Source organism: Melanotaenia boesemani, chromosome 14, assembly GCF_017639745.1.
Source record: "Melanotaenia boesemani isolate fMelBoe1 chromosome 14, fMelBoe1.pri, whole genome shotgun sequence".
In the NCBI taxonomy this organism is placed as follows: domain Eukaryota; kingdom Metazoa; phylum Chordata; class Actinopteri; order Atheriniformes; family Melanotaeniidae; genus Melanotaenia; species Melanotaenia boesemani.
In genome coordinates this window covers 21,048,568-21,075,527 of record NC_055695.1, presented here as the reverse complement: position 1 = coordinate 21,075,527, position 26,960 = coordinate 21,048,568, and the positions used below count along the sequence as shown (strand labels likewise).

Below are 26,960 nucleotides of genomic sequence, written 5' to 3'. Positions count from 1 at the left end.
TTCTTGTCTTATTAATCACTTAACAGTAAAGTGAAATGTGGATTAAATTATGATTGTGTAAATCTAGTACATTTTCATAGTAGAACAACAAACCATATGCATAATAAAATGTCTTGTAAATCCCAAGCCATGATTATACAACATACCATACATAAGTATTGCATTAAATAGTCCCTGATTAATGGCTATACTTCACTGTGTACTTGATACATTCCTCAGCCAATTATGTCCATTTTAACAGGCAAAACAAAAAACGGACAGAAATAATTTTAACTTAAAAAAATTAAATAAATAAAACTTAAAGACCTATGAGGAGTTTTGATCTGATTTTACTCATGCATACTGTCGGGAAATTTCTCTGACAATAATCGCATCAAACAAATCTATAAATGTGACATCCTTTTAACAATAACTTGGGCTTTGTTTTATTTTAATGTGTATTTCTGTGGAGCAATAAAGAGACTTCATCAGTGCAATACATCCCAGTTTAGACAGTGACATTATTTGTTTATTTACTTAATGACTGAAAAGTGAAATGCAGACTTCATGCCAAATAAAAATCATCCATAGTGTTAAGATAATCAGATCACCCACCAATAGTTTAAAAACATAATCAGATGCATCTTCTGTGGCTACTTGAATCCAAATCTGTGTGTTTGTGTTCAACAAGAGAGGGGCTGCACCAGTCTACGACCCTCTCTTTCTCCCCATGCCACAGCATTTTTACAATAACGCCCTTCACAAAAATCAACATCACCTGTGACCCCTGGCCTCAACTCAACCACTCTTGAGCATGGCCTCCTGCAGGTTGGTTGGTCGTTTTGGGGGTGGGGGTGGGGGTGTTGGTGGGGGGGTGTTTGTCATGCTAATCAGCTGGCCTAACCTCAACGACCCAGACATCTGCTGGCCCGCGTGTGTCAAGCCCCACATTCAATTTGTTCCCCAGATACAAAAAGCAGATAAGACCCTTGAGGCTGGTAAGAATGTCTGTGTGTGTGTCTGTGTGTGTGTGAGTGTGTGTGCTCTTGGTTATTGATGTATGAGGGGAAAAAAATCCTTTTATTCTTACGCATGTACAAGAGCATTTACCAGATGAGAGGAGAGCAACAGTTTTTATTTGGGTATTCTGTTGTTTTCTGATGTTTTCTTCTCTATGTGTGTGCACACTAATGTCCAGTACCTTCAATCAACAGAAACACTGCCAGGTTTGTTACTAACACACACAAACACACAGAAAAGTGTGTGTATGTGTGCAGCAGAGCGATGGAGCAGGGGCGGGGGGAGTTTGTTTAATGGGCGAGACAGGGGACCATGGGGATTAAGCTCCCCCCCAGCTGGAGGCTTTAGAGGAAAGGCTGGGGGCTGTTCTGTTAATTCAAGTGGGCTTAATAATGCCTGTGCACCCTCTGCCCCTGACCCTCCCACCACCACATCAGATCTGGGAGGAAACGCATGATAAAGGGAGACAAGGAGGAGGAGGGGGATGTGTGTGTGCCTACAACCTGTGGCCATCTCTGCTGTCGAGCATGAGCTCAAGGGACTTGAGAGATTTCCCCTCCACATTACTCGTGCTACACCCCGGCTCTGGCACCGAGCCTTTCTGTTGTTCCACTTTCACGCCACAGCCAGCTTTGTTGGAGCTGCATTAGGATTAATCAACACCCAAACAATATGGCAAATGCTGTCAACTGGGTCAGGCACTGTGCCACGATCAAATTAGGCTTTTTTCCTCTTAAACCAATGAACTGTGCCCACAACATGCAAGGGGGAATTAAAATGTGCCCACTGAGAAAAAAAAAGGTGCACAAATCCCTGCAAAAGCTTGCAAATGTAAGTTGTCTAGACTATCTGAAAGACACTAAATCACTGCCACTTCTGTGAAAGGGTTTGCTTTGTAAGAAAATAAATACTTTTTGTTAAATAAATCTTCTAGAGGGGCTGGATGTGAAAACACCAATGTCAGAATCGTTTGGTTCATATTTATTGTTGAGTTTACCCAGCCAGCTCCCTAGTAACAAACGGGGGAAATGACAGTGAGCCCATGCATAAACAAAGCAGATATTCATCTGAATTCACGGTGACCAAGCGCACTGATAACAGTCGTTATGATGTACTTCTTTCTGCCTTCCAATTGCTTGTACATTTTAGCCTTATGTCCACATACATGCAAAATACATGGCAACACAAAATCTGTCAATATCATGGAAAGGTAGGGAGCCTCATTCAGTAAAACGCCTTTAACAAAACACTGCAAATTCCACAGCAGTCTTCACAGACCTTTTCTGTCTCCTATGAATTCCACCAAGGTGCCACGCCACCTTCAGGAGATTTCTGACAACAGAAATCTTGTCATATTTCATATAACTATTGCCAGGAGGCCTGCACAACTGACAGTTGTAGTTCACAGAGCTTCCTTTATAGGGTCTTTATACATTCCTACATCGGGGAAAGGGCTTTCCCAGCGTCAGGGGACCATCTATGATGTTCCGATCTACGATATCAAAGCAACCTGAGAAAAAGCCATCTAAGGCATATTATATACTCTTCTAAAGCCTTGTCCTTGGTCTGGAGGTGACAAGAATAAAGTAAGTTTTGGACCGGTGTTTCCATACTTTATGAGAATTTTCATCTGCGATTTGCGCAGGGTGGTGTCCGTGTTTTTATATGCCACGAGTATTTTCATACTTCTTCACCACCTTGACCAGCTGTTCATTAAAACTATCTGTTCAATTTTGTTGAATCTTTCACATCAGCAGAACAGCGAAAAAGACAACTTTCTGCTTTGTGCTTTTCCGCATTAATCGCACCCTCTTTAATTTTCCAACCAGTCAAATCATAGAATCATTTTCAGACAACAAGGAAAGCGTTCTGCCTGGATGATAGGTTGAGAACAAGCTGCAAGAACTCCCAAAGCAGGGTTGGGAGAGAAAAATAACATTTTGTTTTTGCTTTAGTTGGTAGTTGTAAGAATCCACCTTACACAATCTCCCCTGCAAAGTAAGTGAAAAACTCTGAACCTGGTTTCCAATTATTCTTCAATGTACATGTATGAAAACAGAGGTGAAAGAGTTGGCTGAAGTGGAAGGACATCAGTTTTAATCCCTGGACAATCGATAAGGTATTCTTCTTTATCCTGCGTCTTTTCTTATTGGTCATTGGTTGTTTCAAGGAATATCGCCCTTAGCGAGCAGCTGTTGGAACTGCGTGACATGGTTGAGAAGGTTTGGTCCACTTTAGTAAAGTGCAATGTGAAAGCAAACCAAACCAAATGAAGCTGCAAACATTTTTTTTTTTTTGAGAAAACAGTCGCTTTTTCTCGTTACCAACAGGCTTCTACTTTTTAAAACTGGAATTTATACAAAGTTTAAAAAGGGCACCAAAACCTACTGAATAAACGTCAGAAGTTATTCAGAAGTACCTACCTTAGAATAGACACTTTTGTTCACTAAAAACATCCCTGAAAGAGTTTCCATAATTCAGCTAAATATAAAATAGCTAAAATCAGATTTCTTGACATTAAAGCCCTTCTCTTCCATGCTTCAGAAAAGACAGCAGCATTTCAGATTTATATAGAATATAGAAGAGTCTTTTATTTAATTTTACACAAATCACCATCAACTCTGCTTCCCCTAAGTGTCCACAGCTGCTGTAAAAATAAAAGCTATCTGACATGAGAGGACTCTAAAAGTTTGTAAATCTATTGTGTAAATGTATTGTAGAAGAACTTTAATGCTAATGCTCCCCAAGTTGTGAGCAAAGGAATATAAATAGAAACGCTGATTCGGTGAGGACTGAGTGAGCTTGAGAGATCCATCATCTGTCATTACGAGGCAGTGCCGTTACTCATCCTCCAGCTCCTTATCTGTGACTCTCGCCTCTGTATGGGTGTCACACTTTCTTCCCATCACTGGACCCCTGTGACAGCAGCTGTGGGTAGGGATTTGAAGATGAAAGATATGTATGTTTGTACAGTATATTGAAGTGTAAAGGCACAGTGAAGGTGAAAGGGGGTTAGAAACCTGGCGTATTTTGAGTTCTTTGATGTGACTGGTTGTAGTCAGTTACAGCTGAAGCAGTTCCCAAACCCCGTTTTTGTTTTTTTTAAACCTGTGCTCTGGCATCTTAATAGTCAAACCAAGCAGCACAACAGCAGTCAACTGGATTTCAACAATAAAATTTAAGTAGGCGTTTCCAGCCGCTCTCACCATGGAATAGTTGGCTGAAGTCTTTTCCCATTAGGAGGCAACGCCGCCACCCTTTCAACACAAAGTGGGGAGCCAGTCTATAAACAAAACTAAAAACGATGCTGTTTGTCTCGTTGCTGATCAGCCTCTTCCTCTGTAATGCTTTGATACGCAATTCTGTTACATAACAAAGGCAAATATACGTTACTTTGCTCCATGTATGCATTCAGTGTCACCATCAGAAATAATTGATATGACTTTATGTGATAACACTGAAATTCTTGTAACATGGACCATGAACCCGGGCAACATGTTTATATAAACAACATTTATATAACCAAAATCAAAATCATGAAAATTAGAAATCCTTAAAATGTGTTTCTGAACTTCCTGGCTAAGGCAAAAAAACATCTTTTGCTTTCATTAGGGATGCACTAATACCATATTTTTTCAAACTGAGTACAAGTACTTACATTTGAGTACTTGCTGATACTGAGTACCAGTATGAGTACTAATAAATACCATTACAGTTCACTGGTAAGGAGAGTGGACCAAAATGCCAGATGCGATGAGTGAGAGGTTAATTGTGTGATTTATCAAACTGGTCATCCTGCGGCCATCCAATGAGGAGGATAAAGTGGTTTTTGGTCAATTTGGGCACCTTTATGCCCAAAATCAGCTTCTATCATCAAGATAATGCCAAATTTTGTTTTTTTTTTTTTTTTAAACAGCAAGGTTAATAAGGTTATGTGTAAAAGAAATTACTGTGTTAATTCCACTGATACATTTCTTTGCGTTAACATGTTAATTTTAACAGCCAACGTTGGTATCAGGTTCTATAGTATGGGAACATTTTTATCAATATTGAGTACAAGTACATACAAATAATATCGGATCGATACCTGATTATTTCCATGTATAGAAATAATGTTTCATGCTTCCTGAACCACAATTTCTCAATGGCAATTGAGAAATTGCAATTAGTCTTAGGCTGTGATCTTGGAGTTTGCCTCTGCTTCTGCTGATGGAAAAAACCTGCTCATTTCGTACATTCAGATAGTTAGCTCACATAATTATTTTGGGCTCATTATGTTGCTGAATCTTAACCTGACAAATTCAAGCAAGTTCAGATCCTTTGCTCATTATTTTCTGGTCAGATAGCTTACATTTGTGTCTCACTGGCTGAAGCAAAACTGTAACGAGATGTTCCCAAATACCCTCAAGTCTTTTTTCCTCATCTGAAAACCCAAATCAGCAACAGCAGCACAGAGCAGCTCAATCATGCTGTCACACATACTGACTGCCAAAGGGAAAAAGCATTCATGTCACAAGACATTTAGGTTCTGGCCTCAGCAAACAACCCCTACTCTTTGTACTGTAATAAAACTAATGATGGGAAATAAATAAGAAGAAGAAAGAGAGGGTAATTCATAAAATGTAAGTAATCTTGCCATCATGTTTTTAGTCTGTGTTGTCTGCACAAATACTTCATGTTATGTTTATTTTTTTACACCTGTTTTACAGAGATCAGACACTATAACAATAATAGCGAGAAAAAAAAACACAAAACAACCAACTAAATGAAAATGGGGGTAGGTTTCTTCATAGATGGGGAAAAGCCACCATTCTAATTCTAAGCTAGGTTACTAGCCAAAACCATCAATTAATCAACTTAAGTCTGATTTATGGAATTGTGGCTCTGACACAACTGGATAGTTCTCTTGTGACAAGTGGCACAGTTCTGCTAGTCTTTAAACATGAGTGTCTGACCAATGGGCTCAGAGCCCACATTACTGATGAATGCATGCCCTGGACTGAGTTTCTGTTACCATGGAAACCTGCGATTTAGGGGAACAGAAATGTGCGCATTTTCCAGCCATAAAAACAACCACCTGCATGTAACCGTCTATAGTTAATTTCCAGTGGACATTATTTGTTTATTTTCTCTTTGGTAAATATCCACTATTGGAAATTAAACCAAAAGTAAACGACTGACGGAAGCATGTCAACGCATATGGAAGTCAATTGTGAAAGAAATTCATTATAGGGGTTTTATTTGGATGCATAGTTTAATGCCATCATCTTGCAGGAGGTTTAACAGTTTTCAGCCAAATACAAATGTTTTAATAGTCTTCATAATCCCCAATCCGACTGAATTTACCAGAAATAAACAATGCCAACAAATATAAACTAGAATGTCTACTATGCAAATCTATTTACACCAAACAAGTTGCTTGCATAATTCCCTGTTTAACTAATTTGCCTGTGTAAGCACTTACTACACCGAACTGCTGTGTCTAACAAATTAAAATTAAAAACTACTTACTGAGTGTCTTGATTGTGGAAACATCATGTCAATTCCTTGTTTGTTGCTGTCCTTCCACAAACACGATAAACTATGTGCCCAGTGTTTATATTTCCCCCTTGTGCTGCTCCTTTGTCCAAAGCTAGCCCTGCCTTGCACAGGAGCTGTCCAGGGTTAGCAGGATGACAAGCTCAAAAAATAAAATGTAAAATAAAATAAAAAATTAAGCCGAATATAAGTGATGCACTTTGCGGCCGTTAGAGAGACAAATAAGCCAGTGTGTTATCTGGCTGATGCAAGACCATTCAGTTGTACCTGTCCCGACTTCGTATTTACTGTGTCTGTAAACAGGAAACCAGCATCGGTGCTGGTTCGTCTCTGGCTAAGCTAGCTAATGCTCCCAAAGCTGTCAGTCAAAATGATTCATCGCTGTTGCGAGCTTTCCGCCTGAACGCTCAAGCGGCGGCAGCGCGAGCTCAACGCAAGTAAATTAATAACGTTATGTACACACAGAGGCGTCTGGATGGAGCTAACGAGCCGAGGGTAATGTTTCTACTCTCTCCTTGTGTTTGGTCCTTCAAAGCCTCCGTTCGCTCTGCTAGACCACTTGCGACCGCTCTGTTGAAGGAATGGGGATAATACCATGTAATGCTGAGAAATAACAAAATGTCTGCGGGTTCGTTGAAGTTGAATCCAGTTTCGCCCAACGGCAACAATTTATCCGTGAAACATAAATCACGATTTCGCTGAGACGGCGGATCAGTTTTAAAACCTCTACGTTCGCCGGCTTGAGTTAAACTCTCGGTGTTTATCCCCTTGAACCGAGCAGTGCTGGATAATAATCAGTGGATTTAGCAGTGGTGGTGAAGCCAGAAAGTCAGTCCGTTCCTGGAGCTGGTGGGTAGACGCGAAGCCGCCGTGTTGAACGCCCCACATAGAAACACAGCGGCTAGATTAGCGGCGAGCAGATCAACACACCACGGATCTACCGCATCGCGAGCAGGCTGATGTCTGAGCAAGCAGCGCCCCGCGTGGACAGGTCAGCACACAGGCTCACAGCCAGCCTAATGACAGACAAATCATATCTATCATAACCTGTTGCTTTGTATGGCTGTAACAGTGTTTAACCAGGGTAATATGTCAAAATGATTTTAGGGCTATACAGGTGCTGGAAGTCAGACGGCTAATTGGCAGTACTGATCTAGATATGCAATGCAGTGTGAGAGCAGAAGAAAAACCGTCTTCTACTCTCAGCATTTTAAATAGATAAAAATACATCAACAAAAATCACAGACAGGCTTTAGACTTGACTTGATTTCTATGTTAAATAATGTTCAATTAAGCCATATCAAAAGTGACAACTTAACCAGAAGATACTTTAAATTAAATGAAAAATGCTTTTATCAGCTGAATGGAAAGAACATTTATACATAAGTTTATACGATATACTTGTAGCCTTAATACATAACTGCTTTTTTGTCATTATTAATATTTATTTCCCCCTAAAACCCAATTTGAAAGAAATGAGAATGCAGAGTAAAATGTACGTTATGAAAAAGATCATATGAGTCCTGTAAGTAATTGAGTATGTGAAGATGCTGTACTTCATGTTGAACATTTGGCTAAGAACAGCTAAATCTAGCAGAGAGCGGAGCAGATGGAGAAAAGAAAAAAGGAGGAAAAATGATCCTTACCTGGAATAATTACTTTACACCCTTAAAGCAGAATCTGCTAATTAGAAAGTCAGTATTGTTAAAATAACACATTTGTTAAGTGATTAAATTATTTTAAACACATCTCATTAGCCCTGAATCTTTTTTTTTTTTTAAGTATTTTCATGCTGAAACTCATTTACCTGTGTTTTATTTAACACACAGTGGACAGATATGTTAAACATTTTATCTTAAGGATTTGACATGTACAATTTTTTTTTTAAATTTATTATTTTCTTTTATAGTCCTTTTAAATATGTTGTGTTATTTGTGTGTTTGTGACTGATTGTTTTTACTGATGGCTGTACAATAAGTTGTCCTCACGGGATAATAAAGATTCCTTGAATGCTTGAAATATTTTATTTCAGAAGCTGATCCTAGAGTTTGAGCACAAAAACACCCTGAAGTTACAATTCTGGGTCTGGCCTCAGAGCCAATGAGAAAACGATGTTTTATCAAACAAAGCTGTACAAATATAAAAAAGTTAAGACTGAGACCTGCTTGAAACATGTATGCTACATTAAAATTTGGAGATTTTTCATTTGGGAATCACCACTTAGGTTCAGGTACACGTGCAAAAATCATTATCACTTAAGAGATTGTTGTTGCATCTATTAATGATTTTATTTTATATGGATTGAAATTTTCTCTCATTAAACTTCCTAAATAACATCAATAAAGATTCTTCCTTGATGACAAAATTTTTGCCCTATTAACATATTAAATGTTTTAATTTGCATGACTTTGTCATTTAATGTCAACCTGCAACCTGAGTGCTGTTATAGGTTAGAGACTACTCTTAAGTCTGTGCCCACATCATTTATGGAGAGAAAACAGTCAGTGAGAACAATATCAGTAGTTTCAGAAGAAACATAAACCAATCATATCTCATTACCCCTGAATCTTATCCTGATGGATCATTTATATTTAAGTACATTCAATATATCAACAACTTTTTCTAAGTATATCTTGCAGCTGCCTCTGCATTATTTTGTAATATTCTCTTCTTCCAAAGAAGAGAATATATCAACTATGGCCACATAAGTTTCTTAACTTAAAACTCTGTGCTTCTGACTCGTTTTGGTAGTACACTAACATTCATTATGTACATTACAAGAGCCATTATTGCCCTGTAGCATCCCAGGGCTGAGAAACTGCATTTCACAGCTTCTTTTTCTCTCTTCTAGCCTGGAGCATCATATGACCTCAGCATTTTGTTTTCAGCACTGCATCACACGCCAGACACTGGGTGGGGTTCCTGGGCCCTGGGCCTTGCACATCGTTGGCCGGAGCCTGGCGGGGTCAGTGGCTGCTGATCATGGCTGTAGGGGGCTCTGGCTGGGGCCTTCCTCTGCCACACTCTGGGTGGATGTGTGGTTGTTTCTGTGGTGTGGTGGCTAGGGTTCAAGCTCCAGGATTGTTGTTGATCACCCAGGTCTTGGGGTTTGTACTTTGTGGACCAAAGCAGCAATGCTGTCTGATAAATTGGGGGTTTCGGCTTACTTGCAATATTTATCAGATCTGCTTTTACTCAATGAATCCTCAAAAATTCAGAGGCATTCTGGAAATGTTTTAATGATAGCTAAAACTTTTGGTAAGGCATCCTTTTCTTATTATGGTTCACATCTGTAGACCAGCCAACCTGAAGATCCGAGAGCAACAGCGTGAATGATTTCATAACCAAATATCTACATTTTTAATCTGGCTTTTAACAGTTTTAATGATCATTTTATTCATGTTATGTTTTTAATCCACAACTTTTTAAATGTTATGATTTTTAAATTGCAATAGTTGTACTTTTACACGATAGTCTTAATTCAGATGAACATTTTATTCATCCATTTTCTTCCAGCTACCTTTAAAAAACATGCAGCAGTCTTACAGTATGGAAGAAAATCATTTCACACAAAAAATATACAAGGATGCAAGAGGAGAGTATAGGAACATATTTTATTCCAATTTAAAACATTTAAAGGAGAAGGCTATGTAAAAATCATTTTCATGTTTGAATGAGGTTCAGGCAACAGTGGTTGAAATGAAACATACAAAAAGAGAAATATGGCTAAAATACTGTAAATCAATAACCATTAGGACCCCTCTTGAGGGCGTTGCATGAATAGAGTATCTCACACACCCACCCACTCCCTCCCCCAACCTGACAAACACATGCAATTAAAATGACACTTATCTTAAAAACAGCAGTTCATCATTAATCTTAAATATAGAATAAAATTGTCCTTTTTTCTGTTATTTAATCACATACTTAGTGTTTGTTTTAAAAAGTGGACCATGGAATTCACTGATCCTCTGATTTTTCACAACATTGGCACTTGTTAAGTCTGGTTTTACAAAGAAAGGGGATTGGCACACTCATGTACAGAATTTACATTTGGTATACTTTGAATAATAAAAAAGAAAAAAAAAACGTACATTACTTTCAGTTTGTACACCACTAGACAATGTTTAACTCCTTAAAAAAAGAAAAGAAAAAAGTGTCATCTTAAGTGGTCCTAAATACATGTGTTAAGGTGTGTCAACCTGACAAAAGGAAACCAAACAAGAAGCAAAGTTAGCTTTTAATTATAATCACCATATGTCCATCCCTATAACTAGAGCGGATCTCAAGCTTGAGCAATAGTGTACAAATAGAGTACCAACAACACTTGAATGGACATCTACGTTGCACGAATGCAGGCCCATACAGTGGTGCAGTTTCAGTGCTGTCAACCCACAAGTCTAACATCCAATCAAATAAAGGAAAAAAAAAGTGGAGAATGGTGGAAGTGAATACACACCATATTCATTCACTCCCATCACTTGCTCTTCTAATCACCAAAATACGGTTGGTTCTGTACCTTTACTTGGCAAGTCTTTCTGTAAATATATTAATACTGAGGTTTCTCCTGCAAGCTTTGTTTGGAAAATCATTATGAGCACATTTATCAAACGTTGCAAGAAACTACCACAGAGTACTGGGTCAAGTTGGTACACAGCTTCTCCGCAGAAGCACAGGATTAAGCTGTATAAACACCACTTAAAATGCATTCAAAATGTAAAGGAAGTACAATGGAAATCAATGGAAAGGATTCAAAACAACTTGACCCTGCTCCGCTGATGGCGCTCATCGCTGGTAGTGTAGCCATGTGACTTTTGCTGTTGGCTCTGTGTTAAGAGGAGGATCAAACTTACTGAAAATCACCATCAAGTGAAAACAGCCTCATCCTAACACTGGTCCCCAAGTCTATTTGCAAGACATCTATAAAAATAAAAATAAATAAAAGAAAGAGGAAAAAATGAAGCGCAAGAGGCCACACGTACCACTAAGTGGTCAGCCATAATTCTTGAGTAGAACGTGCTTCATGAAAGCCACACTGGGTATTGAAAAAAAATTACCTTTTGTCCCTGCAGTGCAACGCATCTGTTCTTTCCACACAAAGCTAAAATCTATCAGTTTATTAATGTATGCATTAATATCCACAACTGTAGCAGCCACAAAATTAACTCACAAGTAAAAAAAGCATCACAAGGATCAACCCCCCTCCCCAAAAAAAGGCATTTAAATTTGGCTAAAGCACCAATAAAACATGCTGGAAACATATGATCATAACTCTGCAACATCTTTAATGTCAACGCAAGAACAATGTGGCACTTTGCAAAACATATATATGTCCCACCTTCATTAAATGTTTCAGGATGCAGACAGTGAAAACATCATGGCTTTGTCAACAATGTGCACATCTGCACTACAAAGCATGAAGGTTGATCTCACTATGTACATGCAACTGAAATCAAGGTGAACAATACACAGCAGATTCCCCTAAAACTGAGCTGATCTTGAAGCCTCACGGTAGAAATGTTGCCATGTAAACCATTTAGCAAAGAAAAAAAAAAAAAAAGACTAAAAACAGCAGAAAGTACCGAGGGATGGGAAGAAATCGTGTATTTAAGCATGACAGCTCTTATAATGTATATCTAAAGGTCAAAATGTCCCAGCCAAGCAAGGAAACACTACCAATGAAGAGGCCAATACACACACAGTGGAAAACATCAGGGCACAGCTCATCAGAAGAGCAACAGCCAGAACAATAAATGTACCTCTGCACCTTGGGGAAACCCATCTTCTAACATTAGCCAACCATTCTCCTCTAAAGGCAAAAAGAAAGTGAACAAAGAGCCAAACTGTGACCACACTTCCCACAGGAACATCACGTTGGCCACTGTGGACTGCTGCATTCCTCCATCCCTCACTGAATCTGCAGCCAACATCCTAAACAGAATGTCAACATACCACCCCCCCCCCCCCCCCCCCCCCCCCTTACGCTTTGCAGCCTTCCTGGAAATTAATTGCACCTTTAGCTCTATGGCATCCACAGAGACCTTTCATTTCTACTGAAGCTGCTAAGAGTAGCCCTTGTGATGAAATTATGAAAACTTACCTGAATTACATTGTGAAAAAAAAAAAATAGCAATCTATCAACCACCAGCCTAATGAAATAGTTAGACAGCTATCAGGCAAGACGCACGATATGGGATTGGTGCTAAGAGCCAATGCATATCCTTAAAATTTTCCCAAAACGCAAGCTTCCTTAAACAGTAAATATTTAACTGCCAAGTATTTTAGTTTTCTTTTTCCTATTTGCATAAAGCACAAACTTGTAACAGAAACTTGTTTCCTTTGTCAAGCACTTTGAAACAACTGCAACAACTAAATATATGAAGTATTAGAAAGATAGAACACTTGTCCATAAAATAGTTTTGATATTTTACAGCAGTACAAAATCTCCTCCCATCACAGAGATCTGAAAAACTGAGCTGACACGAGGGAGGAAGTAAATCTGACTGATAAAAGAGACATTAAAAAAGAAAGGACCGCTTTGCTCTTAATCTGATTAATTACTAAATGTTGGCTGATAATATGAAATAAAGGCGACTGCAAAGAAAAGCCATATGAATGATCATGACCAACTTGCGACTGAAGCTGAAACTGCCAGCGTAATAAGTTTCATTTTAGGTACAGCGGTCTACCATGTTATGCACGGGAAAATTTATTTTGAAGAAAGAAAAAAAAAAAAATCACAGTACTATCACATGTGTGATTCAGACATCTATGACATGTAGAAATGCCACGCAAAGTGAATTAAGTCAACATCTGAATGATCCAACATGACGAACGTTTCACTAAATTTGACGATACCAATTCCCAAATATTTTTTTCTTAATATCTGAACCACTTCAAGGATGAACATGATACTGGCAACAGAACGGTATTTACAGAAAAAAATAAACACCGGTGACTTAAATTTGGCAATATGATACACTGATGAACAGTATAAATACTGCTAGTGTAATATCAATTTTTGTATTAAAAAAAAATGCATGCTAACATTTTAAAATGAGGGGCAGTTCAAGACAACAAAAAAAATGTGATGCTTCCTTTGCACTCCTTTGAGTAGTCATCTTCAGCTTTAACAAACAAACAATAGTATTAATAATATAACCATGAAGTTGCTGAAAATATCTAAAGTGAACAGAGAATATTAAATCGTCTCTGTAAAGCCCTCACTCTGTGTGGGCAGCATTAAAACTTTATTTACATTCAGTAGAGCTTCTGTGCTCTGATCTGGGGCAGGATTAATTAAAAAGAAAACATAACAAAAAAGACATACACAATTCAAGTCCCAGGGGAACCGAGTACCTCACTGTACTCCAGCATTGGGCATACATCTTCCTAATTAGTTACATTTTGCAGGTGAGCGGAGTCCAGGGGTCTGCAGCCCGGCCTCACCTCATACGGTAGTGTTGAGCATGCAGGGGTCACATAGGTACGAGAGAGAGCCCTTTGTCCATAAAATCTTGGTCTACCCAAAGAAGGCCCTCTACCCACCTTAAACACACAAGCACAAGTGATAATGTAGTGTAGAACAGAGCCACACCATGGGCCAAAACAGGAGTACGAGGAGCACTGGAGCCAAACAAAGCCTCCAAAAACAGGAGGACAGATCAGTGTTAGATTTAAAATGTGATCCATGGGGAGAAGTTAGTAATAACACAAAACAGATAACCATTCATTAAAACTTGAGCAAACCAACAAACGAGGAAGTGCGTGGACAGAAGTGGTAGAAGATGGATAGTGTTGGTCTGGTAAAGTATGAAGCAATGCTCGTCTGGTCGTGTGGTTGTCGGTGTTTGGCTTGCTCTCTCCATCACACCAGGTTGTACTCTTTGAGGTTAAGCTGCAGGATGGTGTCTTTGACGGCAGCGAAGACAAAGCGAATGTTCTCTGTGTCGGTGGCACAGGTGAAATGCGAGTAGATTATCTTGTCACTGTCTGGATTCAAGTCTACAAACATCTTCAGGATGAACTCCCGACCTGCCTGAGCATCCCGCTGGGGACCTGGAAAAGAGGGCAGCTCGGTTATTTTCAGTCGTCTCTTCATTATCTGCTGTCAGTATTTCTCAGATTAGGTTAAAGAACACTACAATGATGTACTGCAACGAGCCTAAAACTAACAACAAAAACTTTGTATTTTGGGTGCAGCGTTACGACCACAAGGTGTCACTCTAAAACTAAATTTAACTATGAACACAGGTTCTATAATAAAGCTTAAAATGAAAGGGAACAAAAAATGAAGAAGAGGACACTTAACTACATGTTTTTTTAGTGATCAGAATTAAAAATTACCATCAAACTCTGGAAAATAGTCAACCAGGTGAGAATACATGATTTTCTCCTCCAGCAGGTCTTTCTTGTTGAGGAACAGGATCACAGAGGAGTTTTGGAACCATGGATATGTGATGATGGTCCTGAACAAAGCTTTACTCTCCTCCATACGATTCTACCAAGGATCAGGATGAGAGAAGAAAACATCCAAACACACACACACACAAAACAACTGATTATAAAGTATTTAGCATAAAGGACTATTTAAACTTCTTTCTAAACAAAACTACACTTAATATCTTGATGGCCATGGAAGTGGAAGAAAAGGATGAGGACCGTGCAACCATTAAGCCATTGATCAATTGTGACAAGCCTAGTAATGAATTAACTTTCCTTCAAAAATGTGCAACTATTTAAAATTTGTGTTGCTTGCATCACTTTCTCTCATTTTGTTGTTAAAACTGACACAACGGGATTTTTCTGACACAAAATATCAGCTTGTTAGTAGTGGACAGCATCATGGAGCAAGGCACCAACAATCCATGCTGGTTTAAAAAAAAAAAATGGAAAAATAAAGAGAAGTTTAACCTTTCTAGTTACGCTATTCCAATATTTACGTCTTCAAACAAACCATGCAGGAGAAGAAAAGAAGCTACTTAAACTGAAGGCTGCTATCAAGTGTCTTTGTCCTCTTTACTTGCCATCATCACTCTCCCAGTCTAGTGTTGATGAGTCATTATATGTGACTAGATGAAATTCTAGATGTTTCTTAACAATCTTGTCAGGCTCTGACTGGTCCAAAGAGTCAACTCATCCTTCAGCCTGTCATCACAGCAGGATCATCTCTGCACAGCATGAAACCTAAATTCAGGCTGGCTCAGAGTCACCTGGTAACCATTTAGCAAGAGTTAAATAAAAGATCATTTTAAGTAAGACAAATCTGTAGTATTTGTCAAGTCCACCACAGACTGGCCATATGCAGATGTTGCTAAATTGTTGACCATAGATGAGTTGTGATGCACAACAGATGTAGTGAGTCAAGCTGGTAACTGGGTCTGGTTTATGAAACCCAGTCATCATATGATCAGGTTGGAGAAAGGGTTTGTTGTCAACAAGGAGCAGAGAGCATGCAGGGGCTGATCACATTAGCTTTATTAGCTATAAATCTTCTGAAACAGCTACAGGAGCCAAAGTTAACAATATGGACAAAAATCTATAAAATTAGCAGATAGAAGAACTGATTAGCCTGCGCATATGAGGACACGCTTAAGCAAATCTGCCACAACTACAAAACTGGATTTTACAACTCCGCACTCGCATTGTTACTACATCACTGTTGCTGTTATCAACCAGATCCTAACTTTGACAGTTTCGTATTGCTCAGCTTTGTTTTTGGTGAAGAATACTGCTGTTTGAAAGTGCTGCTGGCAAGTGCTGCAAAAGTGAACCGAAACAAGGTTGACGCTGAAAGCTGTGAAAGCAAAACATGTTACAAGTCACCTGTTCAACGGGAAGCTCTTATTTTTCTGTGTATATGTTGATATTTCATCTTAACATAGTCTGCTTACCTATTTTGGGTAAAAATCACTAGACTTTGCTCAGTGTACAAATGCTATTAGCATGCATTTCATGTATTTGCTAAGACTAAGCAAATATATGAATTTGCTAGACTAAAATCTCAACAGGAGTCCATTTATTAATGTAAATATTAGTTGGTATTAAACTGTACTAATAACTAGTACTAGGGGGGATAGACAGACGCAGAGCACACCGTCAGACGGTTTGACGACAGTGCACGTCGGAAGGGAAGGGAAGCCGGGAGCAAAGAAAGTCGCTGTGAGCTTTTTAGCGGTGATGTTTTGTTACAAGCCTTAGTAACAAACACCACACAGTTCTTCTAGTTACAGTAGAGTCTCATGTCTGTTTCACTACTGCTGGGTAAAGTGAAGGGAGCTAAGCCTGAAGCTAGTTGCATCATTACCAAGCAGTAATCACCTCGCCTCTGCTGCCCGTTTTCTATTGGAAGGCAAAGGCAGGAAAGTTTAACATCTGCTTCTGTCAGACTTTTCACTAACAGTGGAGGCAAAAGACTCCACTATGTACGGCATCATGGTGACTAAACCCTCACAGAAATGTTTTGCTTCAGGAACAAACAGACCAGATGGAAAGACGAGAAAAAGAACTGGTTTGTGTTGGAGCTGAACGCTTCGATAGGCGGTGTTTAGTTCACGTAGCATAGCAGCCACCCCATAAACGCAGCCAGCAAAGGTTCAATCCTGACGTCTCCCTGACCCACTTTCTTATTTACCTGCTAAACAATAAAGGACACTAGAGCCCACAGAATGTTAAAATATAACAAACAAAATAAAAAGGTAGGTTTCTTACATAAAATGAAATTAAATAAAATATTAATTTCATCTACCAGGCTCCAGTTCCAGCTCCAAGTCTGGATTCTGGAGGTTAATTTAAAGGTCAAGCTTCAACTTACAGTGCAAGCTGCTTCAGGTGACCCTGAACCATCATTTAGGTCTGCAGCTACAGGCCCTGAGCACTTCTCTGGGCTCTAATTGTGTTTATAAACTAACATAGCCTATAATCAACTCCAAGTTTCTCATTGCACACCCCAGTTCTGACTGTCACCTCTTCCTGTTTTTCTTCATTATTTTACCAATGTCCTAGGCTCAAGCTGTTAAGTCCCTATTTCACAAAGTGTCCTACGGTTTTATATGTTGTTATTGCACACCATGCAAATAAAACTAAACTCAATATTTAAGAAAGGAATTCATGTACGCCATTACTGCTGCAGGACACAATCTGATCCTCAGAAATGACTAATAGTCAGGTCTCACCTCATTGTCCGATTCCACTAGGACCTGGTCGTACTCGCTGAGGGCCACCAGAAACATTATGGAGGTGACGTTCTCAAAGCAGTGGATCCACTTCCTCCTTTCTGACCTCTGACCCCCTACATCCACCATCCTGGTGGGAACATGATGGGATGACAAAGGTCAGAGATTCATGTATGAGACAAGATATTTCAATCAGCTCTAAATTAAGTTTTGAAAATCAACATTATTAAAAGATTAGATAATCAAGCATTTCAATCGCTATATCAGAAACGTAACTTCTTTTACTAAAGTGTTGATTAAATTAAACTTGAACTCCAGAAAATGGGGATAAATATGCCTGAGATCAAGTTACTATAATAGCATTTATTACAGTTTATTCAAATTATTAAAAGTTTCATGGAGAGCAGCCACAGAGAAAACACTGAACTGATTCAGCAAAGGATCTGGGTCAAATAAGGACAGGAGTATGACTCTTCAGCAAGAACCTTTAGTCATACTTGCTTTTCTACTCAGAAATCAATATATTTAAAGGAAAAATTGTCTGACAAAAAACTGCTTCTAATCTTTTGTGCTGCTTAGACTATACATCCTATTTGCACAATGAATATAACAGAAAACATGACAAAACACACTGCAAAGTAAAGCAAAGAGTGCAAATATTTGCTCAAGTAAAACTACAAAAAGAGTAAATATGCCATCTCCACAAAACAGATGAAAAAGCACATGCAGGTAACATAAAGCAAATCTTAAAAAAATGCCATCATAAGTGGTAATAAGGTGCTAAAAGCAAGAACCAACAAGAGTCTAGAAGAGAACAAGATGGGAAGAAAAAAAACTAAAAGAATTGAGAAGTCAGCGGGAAACATTTTAGTCTGGGCGGAGAAAATTTCAGGGACTGCAAAGCTGCTTCTCAGGCAGCAGACGTGGATCATGGCTCTTTATTTTTTCATTAATCGTAACCTTTTTTTTTGTTTTGTTTTGAGGAGTTTTTATGGTCAAATTAAAATTAGAACACATGCTAACTAAACAGGCTGATAAAAGATTAAATGAAAATCAAGCTGTAGATAAATTACATTTCCTCTTCTTTCAGTCTCAGTCTACCAGAAACTATTTAACCTGATACTTAATATGATTCAACTACTTCACAATTAAATGTCCATGAACTAAAAGGTGAACTCTGTGATTCTGCCAGATGAAGGGATGGCATTGATAAATACAAGTCCTCCAGAAGCCAGTCTAAAATAAAACTCCTTCACATCAGACGCCCTTTCTTTTTCCCCCTCTAGCAAGGATGAGTGACCTACTTAGTTCCATAAGCTCTACTATGTTGGATAAACCAAATGAAATTACATTTTCTGTGACATCAAAAGCCAATTAGAAGAGAAGGAAGCTGGTCTAATGGAGACGTTTGTCTATGAAAGGCTTCCTTGTACTGCTGCATCCCAGGCAGTTGCAGGCAGAGGCTGTACAGTCCCACATGTGGAGTTACCATCCACATATTGAGCTGGGATACACCTCATTGTGCATCAAGTCTTTGTCATATGCAATTACAAGAATGTGACTAAACATTTTAATTAATCACTAAACTGAGACCTGAAATATTACGCTCTTCTCCCTGTAAAACACACCTCACATTCATTGCCACTTCACATTAATCCTTTCAGCCTAACGGAGCAAAACTGATGTCACTGAGAGTATTCAGTGATTCACCATCGGCAGCACAATCTAGCAGCGTAGAGCCTATCAGCTCGCTGCAGCAGGGCTGCTGGGAACCTCTTCAACACAGCCTCATTGCAAGTGGAGTTATTTCTAGCCTTGCCAAGCGTAGGAGGAGGCTGACATGATGGCTTCCTATCGATTTGCACTCTTCTGTAATCACTCTCGTTCCCTGGGTCCATCTCTATCGCCTCATCGGTTTTCAAGAGAAGGAGGAAGGAAAGCAGATAGCTGGCTGGCTCTAAGACAGTCTCTGACATGTCCTGCATCATCTGCAGCACCTCTGGGCTACACGGGTAAACTAGGAAGGAATACCATCAACAAATGTTGTCTTTATGAGTCCTTAAACATTTCTGAAAGAGAGACTGAGAACACTCATGAAGCATCCATATACATTTAAATGCATTTCATTTCACAATGACTCATTCATGTACACTTGTTTTTATTTCACTACATTTAACACCAGTTAGGTAAAAACAGATATATGTATTATGCACTGCGTATCAAGTATTCTGTAGCAATAGGATATCCAAGGGGTTAGGATGCGTAACCAAGGAACATCTGGGTAAACATGTGGATTTTCACTTGATGGCCAATGTACATGATGGTCACAGAGGTTTGCTTAAAATGAAAGTTAAAAACATGCTTCTAAAAAAAATGCAATGGGCATCTTGGGGATTCGTTTCTCAAATGATTTACTTTTCAAAAGGGGAACAGAAGACAGAGCAGCTATAGGCTACTACGCTGTCTTGTGCAACTGTACCACACATTGCATGAAATTTGACTGTGGTTGATAATAGCATGAAAAAAGAAGAAGAAAAAAAAAAAAAGAAAAATAATTTGGCTGCTACGTAATCAGATACTTAAGTGGCTTTTCTGTCATATTCCAGAAAACCTAGATGAGCTGTCAATTGCTGTTACTATGGTAACCCAAGGCACTGCCGAATAAAGCAAGACTGGACTCTTTTGAACTTAAGTTTGAATTATATATGATAATAATAGATAATCAATTAATTTATCTCCTTTTAACATATTTAAAATTTATTGCAATGCAATGCAAACTGAATGTAAGAGAATGGATCAGGGGTACAGTTTATATGCACAAACAGGGTCATTAGACATGTTATCAATCAAATGAACACAGTTTTAAGAAAGAATATGATACACAGTTTGGGTGAAGTCAAAGTAGAGCATTGCTTCTTCTACCTGAAAATGATGCTTTGCAAGTCGAAAGGGTATTCTATGATCCCAGTGGTTGGGATTCGAACCCTAAGCACATCCTGTTGGGTTGGTAGATAGGATGGTTCAGCAATACGATCCAGATCACTTAGATAGCTAGAGACAGGAAGGAGAAAAAGAGAGACAGAGAGAGAAAGAGAGAGAGAGGAAATCGAAAGTGAAGCTTAACAGCAGATAAAGCATAACCCCTCCAAAAGCAAGTGCATCAGACCAGATGTAACCACAGAAGACCATTTCCAAGAGTTATGAGGGTTTTACGTGGCAGTGCATACCACTACCCCTCAAGTGTTCTTAGAAATACAGCTTCAACCCTGATGGCAGATCTCAAAGAGGAAGTACTAAATGCTTGTAAGTTTGAGGAGAGGCCTCAAAAAAATTATTTAGCATCTGCCTGAGTCCAAATAAAAGATTGTAGTTTATTTTGACAGATGGTTTAGAGCCTGTCATTGAAGCCAGTCTTTGAGAGCAAACCACCAGGGACCTGTTAAAGTGCTGAGCCTGCTGTGCAGCACAGAGTAGATGGGGATAGCGGCGGCGACGGTTTCCAACTGGCTGACTAACTGCTTTGCAGCTACCCAACCAGTCACATCAGCAGAGGCACCAGTACCTGAAGATAACATTCTCCAGGTCAAATGGGTACTCAATGATGCCTGTGGTGGGCACTCGGACCCGCAGCACGTCCTGCTGAGTGGGCACGTACCCTGGTGAAGCTATGCGTTCTAAACTATTAAGGTAACTGCAAGGAGGGAGGGAAAATATGACACAGATACACAAACAGACAAACCCTAACATCTCAACATAAAAAGATCTCGTGCACCAGAGGGTACCAAAGACAGATTAGGAAGTACCTTATGTCATAACACTCACAATATGAATTATGAATATGAATATTTCAAACATATACTGATACGTACCAACTAAAATATTCAAACACAAGACTTAACTTTTTAAAAAGGTGATACATCAGTCTGAAATTAAATAATTTAGCCCCTATATCTTATTTAAAGTAATTTCATAAAGCTGCCAACATCTGTTTGATCTCTTGCATCTTTCCTCATGCAATGCATTTTGGAACTGGCAGAAAACAACTGACACAAAGTCGAGTCTGCTTTTACAAATCACATGTAGATTAATATTCAGTCAGAGTGGATTAAATCCCAAACATACTATTTGGTTGAGTCGGAGAGCTGGTACTCTCTCCTACGATCGTATGCCTCCTGGATGCCAGGGTCAGCCCACAGCATCTTTATCGCATTAATGTACGGCTGCTCGAATGATGACACCTTTTCCACATCCACCTCCCGCACCAGCTGGGCATTATTCTGTGAGAACAAAACAACAAAGCAACAGAAAAAAAACACTTTACCATTTGTATTGCTATTTAAGCCAAATTTTTACAAAGACAAGTGATGGTCTGTGAATGTGCCATGATCTTAAAAAAACTACAGTTTTTCTTAGAAGTTGATATTGCTGCCATATTTTAGTAAAACTCTCTAATGCAAAATGTACATTCTCCAGGATACGCCTCTATTGGGCTCCATCTTTTAAAGTATATCTGTGTCATTGCTATGCAGATAAATGCAAGCATCCACAGAGATTTACATAATCAGGATTAACAGAGAACAGTGACACTAGAACTATATTCAATTTGTTCAAGTGTATTCTTCCACTTATGTCACTTAGTAACATCTAGCAGCAGCAGATTGCAACAATCCCTTACCATACACTGCTTTTGACCGTGTAGGCAGTGCAGTTTGTGTTGTAATTTTGAGTGAAGTCCTCATGCATGTCATGGTCAGGGATGGTAAATAGCAGCGACAACTGCAGAGTCCCCTGACATGGGACTGAATTCAAATTAAAAACTTTCCCCATAACACTCAAAAGCCAGATGTTAGTGTTTTTTGGATCAACATCAAAATGGCTTTAAGAGCAGTCACCATCATCCTGTTTGGTTTAACAGCAACAGAGAACTTTGACTACTACTGTAAACAGGACAGATTTTATATACAACCTGGAAACAGATTTGTTCAAGTCCACTCAGCTATAAGCCAGAAAGCTGCTGTCATGTGAGTTCGATTTAAAGCCAGTAACATTATATGCCAATGAACGGATTTGTTTTCAGAGAGAGAAGAGGGGAATGATTTAAGAGGGAATGTGAAATTAAAAACGCAGCATGATAAGACCACTTTAAAAAGTATGTGTTTAAATATCAGTAAATTAAAACAAAGTAAAACATCTGCCAGTTTAAAAAAAAGTATAAAACAGAAATAAAACAGAAAATTTTCACAAAGTAGAAAAAATAGAAAATAGAAAACAGCAATTCTAAGTGTTTACAGACAGAAATGCTGTAATGTACTTTGTTTTTATTTTCTTTTTTTTGTTTTGTTTTTATGGGGTCGGATATAACGGTTATTGTAAATCTTCTATCGTGAAATTATTGGAGAAAGACAAATTAAATTGTTAAATTTACTCGAAATCTAAAGGTATTTACAGGGACATACCAATGACAAAAGGATGATTCAGCACATTAATTTAGAACAGTGGGGAGACAGCTGTACTGCAACTCCTCAGTATCTTACCAGGAATGAATGGATACCCTGCAGCCAGAATCAAGTTTTCAACCAGGCCAAGCTATCAAAACAGTTGTATTTCTTCTGACTGCCTTTTTATTTATTTTTTTAGAAACCTTTAGTGGCCGGTAATTAGTAACACTGATAACAGATGCTACAGCTCAATAGATCAAATTAACTTAAAATCATGCTTATTGTCACATTTTCATTGTATTTAAATGTTTGCATGAATTTGTGCACTCACGTGATGGACTGAACAAACATACGATTAGTCAATTTTTTTGTAAAAGCTAAATTATCTAATTCGTGACCTTAAGCCCAGCCTCTAAGCTAATGGCATAATCTGAGATGAATGAGATATCACTTGAGTTTTGCTCCTCTTTAATATTTCATCTGCTGAAGAAAATAAAAACCATTTAGCATTTAATAGTTAAAAAAAAGAAAAAGGGGGGGGGGGGGTAACAAAAACCCGCTAATCTGCTTCATCAGGACTGTGACGGACGGACAGATAAACAAGTCTGGCATTTAAATTTGAGTTGTAGAAAATGATAAGAAGCTGTATTTTATATCAGTGGCTGCACAGCAATACACATATGTAAGATAAACTGGCCAGTGTAAGAAGTCTGAGAACACAAACTGAAATCATTTTTCCTTCCTTGTTGAACCCTCAAAGTACCAGTTACACACATACATCTTTTCTTAAACACCCCCATTCCCCATAACAGTACACACCTTGTTCTGCTCATACTTAAAGGGTATTTTGAGAGTCTCAGTAGCGCGGATCATGGCCTGCATTGAGGTGAAGATGTTCTGGTAAACCAGTTTAGTAAAGCCCTTCTTATCCTCATCCGTGTAGCCGGACCCATGGATTATTCTCATCTGCTTGATGAAAGTGCTCTTGCCACTTTCTCCAGTACCTGCAACACACACAAGATACAGGCAGTTAGCCAACCACTGAAGCAAAGGTCAAATAGTTGCATGAAAATGCTGACACAAGCAGTCTTTTCACTGTGCTGTCGATGACCCAGGAACAAAATAGAAAGTTTTTGTGGGCTGCACTGTTGGCTTACAACTAGAAATAACTCAAAAGGAGATGGAGTTTTAACTTTACTCAGCACATAAAAGTGTTTGCAAAGTAAAACCTGATGAATAAAGTAAACAATTATCAGAAGTGCAAATTAAAAAAAAAGAAAAGAAAGAAAGAAGAAAGAAAAGAAACTAAGCACACCAGTGTCCTGGTCAAAAGAAACCTATGTTACACAACTGCTCTGTGATAATGAATGGGTGTTTCTTTGCAACCAGCTGACCTCGGCTGTCCACCCACATCCTGGTGCTGCTTATACACAAGGCTACGGGGAAATCTGCCCCCACGGTAATGATGCGGACCACAATGCCAAAGCAGTTTTGGTGTCTTTGGTGCAAGTAACTCTACATAGAGTTTAACCAAAAAGCCAAAAATACATGGACATAACTTTCTTGTACCCTGAGAAGGGTGATGGAACAATGGTTGTTTTGGCCGTGTTAACCACAGAAGCCTGACTGACCACATGAGGACTGAATGGTTCAGCACAGCTTAACAAAGACTCGGGGGCACAGAGTTCACTTTCCCAACTTTGTTTCAGTTATCGTGTTTATGCACGTGTGCGTTAACAGACAAAAGGACCAAGTCAAAGACAAGAAAACTTGCTAGTGCACAGATAGAGAACTTTACACAAGTCCACAAATCCTTCTCTCACACTCACTTTAGCCTCTACACAACAAGAGTCCATCATAGGTTCATTATCTTTACATGGACATCTTGTGTGAGCAAACTACCACTCTAGGCTTAGGATAAGAGTCCAAACTGTGTATACTGTGCCCATAAACTAAAGATAATTAAAAAGACAAGGCTGGGAGAAGTCAAACTTAACCAGTACTTTCACCATGCACCTCGCTCTTTAGAGCAATCGTCCTCTCTTCTACCCCCACTCCATTTTTCTTCCTCTACAAACCTGCTCAAGCTCACCACCACTAATCTCTCAATCCCTTCTCCAATCACTGATGTCTGAGTCACTGTAGTTCAACACACACTCTTCAAATTTAACATACATCATTTTATTCTATTTCTCTTTACTATAGCTGCAACTGACAATTCCCATGAAAAAAAAAACCAAAAAAAAAAAAAACACAGATTTTATTAATTTTTTACATTTCACACATGAACAGAGATTTGTAGGAGCAACTGCGGGCAATTTGGTCCGGCCTTTTTTCCGCATTTTCCATTCATATTAGCTCATCGCAGCGGGAGGCTTTCTGCTGGATATGTGATCTACCAACTAGAAATGCACAGGCGGAGGTGCAAGGCAACAGCAGTGTAGAGCACACAGACAGCAGCACTTGATGCAGTAGTAGAAGTTGAGAAAGTAGGCTATGGAAATTGTTTTCTTTAGGCATAGCACATACGGCTCGTCATTATGTTGATGCAAGTCCTATGTGTATCTGTACAGATCCACAACAGTGGAGAGCGAGAAGAAAGCAGCATACCATTCAGGGGAAAGGACAAATTCACCAGTACATAAACACTCACTGGTACAGCAACAGCAAATACTACAGAATATTTGCTGATGCCTTCATTCATCGATGGAAAAAAAACTCCAGGAAGCAAGGGTTGCAGACATTTCCATCGTACATGCCACTGCCCCAGAACATGTCCAGAACATTTAAGCTCCCCAGTGCATGTGTGCATGCAGCCAGCCCATCAATAGAATGTGGTGATCATCAATTTTGCACTAAAACTTTAAAAATTTCAATCAGCCTACCATTAACCGGATATACGGAAAAGCGTTGCTGCAATTCCTTCAACACAATTTCGTTCATGCTTTCATTTTTAATCCACCATTAAGTTCATCCAAAGGCACGACTAGTGACAGGATTATAGTAGTTGCACTAAAGTTATCTGGAGAACTGCTGCACAGTTCTTGTATCATGATTCTACCCAAAACATGATTTGATCTTTTTGCTAGATTGCAAGCTACTAGGTGGCCATTGTCATATTTTTTACTTTTTTTTCAGGCTTTTAACACTCCAAAATATTTAAGCAAAGAATATAACATGAATCTCCATGAAACTCCTGATTCGCAGGTCAAACTTAACATATGCTCATGTGAGACAATAAAAAGGTGCAATTTGTTTTGCACCATATGCTGATGGCTGTCTGCATACATGCTCAAAACATGCTGATGTTTAGAAGGTACAGTTAATACAATAAAGTTAGCATAAATCAAACCCAAACTGTAGCTAATAAGAATCTTAGTTATTGGTTATAGGACAGTAAGTGGACACAAGACTGGGCAGTGAACTTTTTATTTTATTTTTTTATAAAGACAACGATCAGTCCTATAGTTGCAGTACAGGAAAAGTATATTACAAAACCAGTCAGATTAATTTCCAAGGGGATACCAGTGTTGGAGGAAAATTTCCCACACTCAAAAGCTTTGAGGATGTTTCATTCTGGGAAAAAGAAGAACATCGAAATGATGGGAAGAGAGACAATGCCATTTATAGAGCCATGATGCCAGCGTGGCCAAAAACAGATGGTACAGTTGCATAGTTAAGAGCCACATGGTAGTCAACTGCCTCTTTGTGAGAAGAATTTTAAATTAGTGCACACAAAAATAGAGATGTACAGATTTCTGACAAGAATCAGATTGTTTCAGCTTGACCGTTCATCACTTGGCTTTATTCC

The 26,960-nt window shown here is 38.9% G+C and overlaps 2 protein-coding genes across 4 annotated transcripts in view; both read right to left on the bottom strand.

Moving 5' to 3' along the window:
• tle5 (TLE family member 5, transcriptional modulator) overlaps nt 1–7,410 on the bottom strand; it is a 44,442-nt gene extending 37,032 nt beyond the window's left edge. For both annotated transcript variants that reach the window (XM_042006017.1, XM_042006018.1), the window contains exon 1: nt 6,511–7,410. In XM_042006017.1, coding sequence (XP_041861951.1) covers nt 6,511–6,537 — 27 coding nt within the window. In that variant the 5' untranslated portion in view covers nt 6,538–7,410. The remainder of the gene's footprint in view (nt 1–6,510) is intronic.
• A 2,723-nt stretch (nt 7,411–10,133) lies between these two features.
• Nucleotides 10,134–26,960, bottom strand: part of LOC121652567 (guanine nucleotide-binding protein G(q) subunit alpha-like) — a 33,199-nt gene continuing 16,372 nt past the window's right edge. The window contains exons 2-7 of one of the 2 annotated variants that reach the window (XM_042005396.1): nt 23,969–24,153; nt 21,834–21,988; nt 21,274–21,402; nt 17,712–17,841; nt 14,884–15,037; nt 10,134–14,595 (exon numbers count right to left, since the gene is read on the bottom strand). In XM_042005396.1, coding sequence (XP_041861330.1) covers nt 14,405–14,595; nt 14,884–15,037; nt 17,712–17,841; nt 21,274–21,402; nt 21,834–21,988; nt 23,969–24,153 — 944 coding nt within the window. In that variant the 3' untranslated portion in view covers nt 10,134–14,404. Of the gene's footprint in view, nt 14,596–14,883; nt 15,038–17,711; nt 17,842–20,633; nt 20,763–21,273; nt 21,403–21,833; nt 21,989–23,968; nt 24,154–26,960 lie in introns of both variants that reach the window. The other variant, XM_042005397.1, reaches the window with a different exon arrangement.